General features: G+C 35.1%; 1 protein-coding gene across 1 annotated transcript; it reads right to left on the bottom strand.

Moving 5' to 3' along the window:
- Nucleotides 1–281: 281 nt before the first annotated feature.
- LOC147390171 (Ribosomal protein L4/L1 family) lies at nucleotides 282–5,027 on the bottom strand. The gene is made up of 6 exons (XM_086460179.1): nucleotides 4,584–5,027; nucleotides 2,970–3,118; nucleotides 2,554–2,661; nucleotides 2,310–2,429; nucleotides 1,197–1,370; nucleotides 282–625 (listed from the first exon to the last, which is right to left on the bottom strand). The coding sequence occupies exons 1-6, from the start codon at nucleotides 4,822–4,824 to the stop codon at nucleotides 524–526; spliced, it is 894 nt and encodes a 297-aa protein (XP_086316305.1). The 5' UTR covers nucleotides 4,825–5,027; the 3' UTR covers nucleotides 282–523.
- Between the last annotated feature and the right edge of the window lie 607 nt (nucleotides 5,028–5,634).

Here is a 5,634-nt window from a genome sequence, read left to right as displayed (position 1 = left end):
GATGGATTTAGAAGTTTCTGATTGAGCTGATTTTTTGTGAGGATGATCTTTTCATCATAGTGACCATCCTTGCAAAAAATCAGCTCAATCCAAAACCTCTTAACTCTTATTTTGAAAAATGAAAGTTTTTTCATATGTTTTCTCATATGGCCCTTGAACCGCCCCCCCTATATATATATAGTTAGATGTAACGAACATTTTCTGTTCGATTGCAACATCATCTGTTTTTGCTCTAATAGTTCAATTTTTTCCTCTCACAGGGAGAAAGCAATAATCCAATATGATCCCAAAATAAAATAATTTATCAGAAGAAAAGGCATCACAACCATCGGATCCTGAAAGGGTGTGCTTATCAGGTGTGGGTTCCACTCATTTCATCAGTCTCAAACAACTAACCTAAAAAAATGTATTCCTCAACTGCAAAACTAGAAAATTGAAGGGAAATGAGAGGGGAAACAACGGATATCCTAGTTATGCTCCTGATTCTATCATATAAAAATCACATGTACTAGAGACCATCTCATCACCGATTGATTGGAGTGTGCATCCTCTCGACAATCCTATTAACAGCATCACGCGACATCACTAATGTATCATGCTGGAGGATGCTGTACACATTCAAACCCTGCACACACAAATATAAAAAAATCACAAATGAGGAGTGGACCCACAAAATGACTTTCATACTTTCAAGATATGTAAGTCTTATCTCCCCTCCTCACCACATGGAGGATGATAAAATACCCATGCTTATGTCCAACGGCTAGGATCTTCTACACCAAAGAACAATTCCAGAACATCCTTAGTAGAATCAAGAACGAGATGGTAAGGATCAAGGGTTCAGAATCTTGTTTCAATTCAATGTTTCAGTCATGAAAAAAACTGAAACGGTCTCAACTGAAACATTCAATCTGAACATTCAATGTTTCCATGTCAACAGTTCCTTCCAATTTTGGCCGAAACTGGAATGTGCTGCTGAAATATTCTGAAACAGAACAAAACTTTGGACCATGGTAGAAGATCTCCTAAATAATGGTTAAACTTTAAAGAGGCGATAGGACAAATTTTCAATAAGGCACAAGCCTCCAACATCGGGGTGGATTTGAGGTGAAATGCTTTTGTTCCAAGTGACGATTTGTAATCCTCCATTTGAAATAAAAGTTAGAAAGAAAATATAAACATAATTCATAACTTACAATAGAAGGAAGAACGTTGACATAATGAATGTTCTGTGTAGCCAATTTGAGCTTTTCATTTATTGGACCACCGTCAACCAGCAAAAGCTTTTTGCTGCTTTCCATTTGGGAGGCATAGTTGACTATGTTCTTTGTCTTGTGGGTAGGGACCTCCAAATCCTCAAAAATCAGAAGCTGTTTGATGGGTAATTTGCATTAGTGAATAAAAATCCAAAACAACAATTACTAATATATTATAAGCAAGAAAAGTGCAGAGTTTTATAGCTAGAAAAAAAAATGTATTTGTATTTGGACCTAGTAACTAACTTAATCAACACCTGTTAAGCATTAGAAGTCCCTAATTTCAATTTCGAGTGGATGGATCCATCAAGTTGGTCTGGAAATTGAACACACATGTAATGAAACCTCGCAATATCGAAGGTCTGTGACCACATTGATTCCTGTATCAAGTGAATAGCTGAAATTCATCGCACTTCATCCATGAAAGACACGAGTTCCACAATTACCAATGACTCAAAACTAGTACGAGTCATCATCATCTGAAATATATATAACCTAATTTTTTCTTTTGTGGGTACACTAGGATCTAACTCACAAACTCATGGTTGTAATGCAGAACATTAACTGAGCTATGCAGTTTTGAACCCAATTTAGGATGAAACTTAGCCACGCCTATTCCCAGGAATCTTTGAAATAACTGCCTAGACATCTTTTGACTCATGTTCAAAACAATCTTTCCATAATGCATAATGAAAAGATTTCAAAGAGTGTATATATAGAGATGGGGTTACATGAACCGAAAGACCACCCATGTATATGGACCACATGTCCGTGGGACCCAAAAACAAGATCGGATGCCACATGGTTAAAGAGCAAAAAATTCTAAGCAGGAGTTCTATTCTATCTCAAGCACTTTTTTATTAGATCTATTTTAAATAATATCTGTACTATCCTATATTTATTTTTCCATAAGTATTTCAATTTTTTACACAATGAACTTAAAAAATTTCATTCAATCGTGTGATAAATGAAAATTCTCAACATATTTCTACAAAAATATAGAATATATTAAAACAAGTAGAGGGGCAAAGAGATAGAGATGGAGGAACTTACCTTTCCTTCTGCTGTACGAGCGGACAAAGCGATTTTGAGTCCTAGTCGCCGAACCTTCTTTTGCAGCTTGATTGCATGACTTCTTGGTTTAGGCCCATGCATGGTAGCACCATGTCTAAACTGTAAAATACCTTCTCATTAATTCCATGAAGGTATGCTACCTAAATAGCATCTTAGAGATGAAGGCTACCATAGAGCGAGCAACACATACTTAATGATGAATAAGCAGACAGTACTAGCTCACCTGAGGACCACGCAATGTTCCGTGCCTTGCTCGTCCAGTGCCCTTTTGTGGCCATGGCTTTCTACCAGTTCCACTAACTTCGCTAATAGTTTTTGTTGAATGTGTTCCCTGTGTACCATTCATAAGCATGACTTGTGCTGAGATATTTTTTTAAAAAAACATGAACTCCGGATAGAAAAACCTTAAGGAAAGAAACAAGAAATGAATATTATTGAATCAGTTTGAATTCTTCTATATCGGAATTTAAATATATGATTTCAACTCAATCTGTAGTTTTTAAGAACAAGGCATTTTTCAACATACACAAGTTTGAAAGAGACTGCAAGCAAGACATGGAAGTGAATCATTCAAGTACCAATAAAAGAAAAAAACACAAAAGAGTATTTGAGCTTTTGAAGTGAAACACTATGCAATACCTGTCGTCGTTTTGCGAGCTGCCATCGCACAACACGGTGAACAATATCTTTTCTAATAGGTACATCAAAAACATCACCAGCCAAGACCATGAAGCCTTTATCTTCATTTAGAAAATTTGTCACCGGTATTACTAGGTCCTCGTAATGTCCTACACCAATCAACGGAAAACATGAATAAAGATGCATTTATAGTCTTGTTTCATAAAAAATAAAAAATGTACAATGAGCTGCAATTGACTGATTGAAGGAAGTAAAATGCATTATGCCATTTATTTTTTTGATAAGTATTTATTTATTGATCAAAGCGAACAAAATACAAAAGGAGGTCGAGATAACCAGCCACAAAGAAAAAAAAAACAGATCACAGACAACATTATCTATCACATAATGAGTCCCATCTAAAGACAAACTCGTCAAAGAAAACCCCTTTAAATTCAGGGAATAATTTATGCATTATGCAATCAAAGTACATGGGTATGAATTTACAGGAGGAACATTAATGAGATATATGCTAGAGTTGAGATTGGAAAATCAAATGAACTCTATCTTGAACCATATTTTCATTTAAAAAGTGTCTTCAGATCTTTCCTTACTACCTCCATCCAAATCATTTTTTGGTCTTCCACTCACATTTTTAAAGTCCTCAATTTGCACCAAAATGCTTCTTATTATAGAGCCACCCTTAACTCATGGTCTCCATCAATTGAGTTCATTTTATCTCATTTTATAGTGGTTTCCCATACTGAACTTACACATTCTCCATGAATCGGGCTCAACAGGGACATGCAAGGCCTGTCCTACAAAGCAATTTGACTATAACTAATATGTGCAAGTTATAGCAACCAAAGTTTAAAATGTCGTATCGATTGAATGTTTCAGTTAACAAGAAAACCAATACCGTATTGATCGATACATACCTGAAAAATTCCCAAAACATTCAATGTTTCGTATCGGTCTCGGCCGATACTGATATGTATCCGCTGATATGTTCTGATATTTTAAACCATGATGGCACCCCAATTTGACTTAGAAAAGCGCCTTCACTTGCTCTGTAATTAGTTACTCACGGCTTTAAGCCTCCATTTCTCTCTTGTTAGAGCTATTCGTCATTTTTACTCATTGCTTTATTGTATCTTTCCTAATTATTACCATTGTCCATCTCAACATCTCCATCTTCACTATGCTCATTCAAAGAACATATCGTCTTTTTGATTGCCTAACATTCAAAATAATAAATCATGGTTCATCCTAACATCTTGCCTAACTAATCATACATAGCCACTCAACACCAATTCTACAGGTTACATCTTCACCAAAATCTACATATATATGGATATCTGAACACGAAAGTTGTCTTTTTAGGGTATTTCTTGCGCAATTTAACTAATATCCCATCCAAATGAATGCATTTTAAAGTTACACTTCCATACATTCTGTATTCACCTTAATTACTTTAAAATCCATAGTTTCTAAAGTGTTTTTGAAAGAGTGCATTAATATTCCTATACAACCAACAAATAATTCTCATGAAATATCTACATTACACAACATCTTGAGACATTTTCAAATGGAGTTTAAAGCAAACACATGGAGAGCAAAAAAAAATCTTCAAACCTTGAGTACGATCTGGAGTTAACACAGCCTTCTTGGATAACAACTCGGGAGGGAAAGAACCTTCACATGATTGAGGAGTCAAAATGGAAGTCGAGAACCTTCGAAAAGACGAACCACCTTCATTACAAGCTCGGAACAGAGATTGGTGATGGAATGTCTTGGAAGTTGAGGATTCAAAGCGATTGAGAGTAGATAAAGATCCTAAAGAGCGTAAAATATTTCTCGAGATCGATACAGCCATCTCTCTTGTTCTCTGCGATTTGAGGATCGAAACTACTTGGATTCAATATTAGGTCTTCGACTCCACCAATGGTTATCAGATAATCAAACACAGACTTTCAGTTCCAAGTAGAGATCAAAAGTGAAGGAGGTTTCGTTTTCGTCTTCGTCTTCGTCGCCTCCACCGCACCTCTGCAAGAGAGAAGAGTTTGCGAATGGGGGAGTAAACTAAACACAGAGTGAAGAAAAATGCTTCAATCGATTCCTCGAGATTCCCACATTGATTCTTCTCAGGAAACCTTTTTTTTTTTTCTAAACAACACATATTTAATTTTTTTATTATTACATTTGATTAAAAATGTAAATTATATTATATATTTTGTTTCACTAAGAAAACTTTATTTATTTTATATCAAAGAGTATTTAGAACCTAGTATTGACATCAAATAAAAATCATTGAATCCGAACTCAATTCATTTCAACCTCTAGCCCGATTAATTATGTTCATTCCAACCCTAACTCGTGTTTAATTTTTTTAGCCCATCCTCATCCCACGTAGTATTTCTAAGCCCTGCCCTGCCTTGTATTGCCTTTAACACATTTTTATTTTCCTTTTCCTCGATCAAATTGGGAAAATTTCAATTTTTCCTACATTTTACGTGTTACACTTTAGTTAAAATGAAAAACAATTGAGACAAGCAAATGTTGGGGTGTTAATATAAACTTTTTTAAGGGGTAGGGTGTATATATATATATATATATATATATATTGGGGATGTTAGTATTATCCAATACTTTATTTTTTCCTAATACCCCTTCTCATTTTATCTTT

The sequence above is a fragment of the Akebia trifoliata genome, chromosome 11 (genome assembly GCF_017979445.1).
Source record: "Akebia trifoliata isolate Shusen 1 chromosome 11, ASM1797944v1, whole genome shotgun sequence".
Lineage (NCBI taxonomy): Eukaryota > Viridiplantae > Streptophyta > Magnoliopsida > Ranunculales > Lardizabalaceae > Akebia > Akebia trifoliata.
This window is presented reverse-complemented; position numbering and strand designations above follow the sequence as displayed.

Coding starts and splice junctions, on each gene's coding strand:
- LOC147390171 (XM_086460179.1), bottom strand. CDS start 4,824: ATGGCTGTATCGATCTCGAGAAATATTTTACGCTCTTTAGGATCTTTA. Junction 3,119..4,583: donor AACTCCAGATCGTACTCAAG/GTTTGAAGATTT, acceptor TGATTGGTGTAG/GACATTACGAGGACCTAGTA. Junction 2,430..2,553: donor GAACATTGCGTGGTCCTCAG/GTGAGCTAGTAC, acceptor GGTATTTTACAG/TTTAGACATGGTGCTACCAT.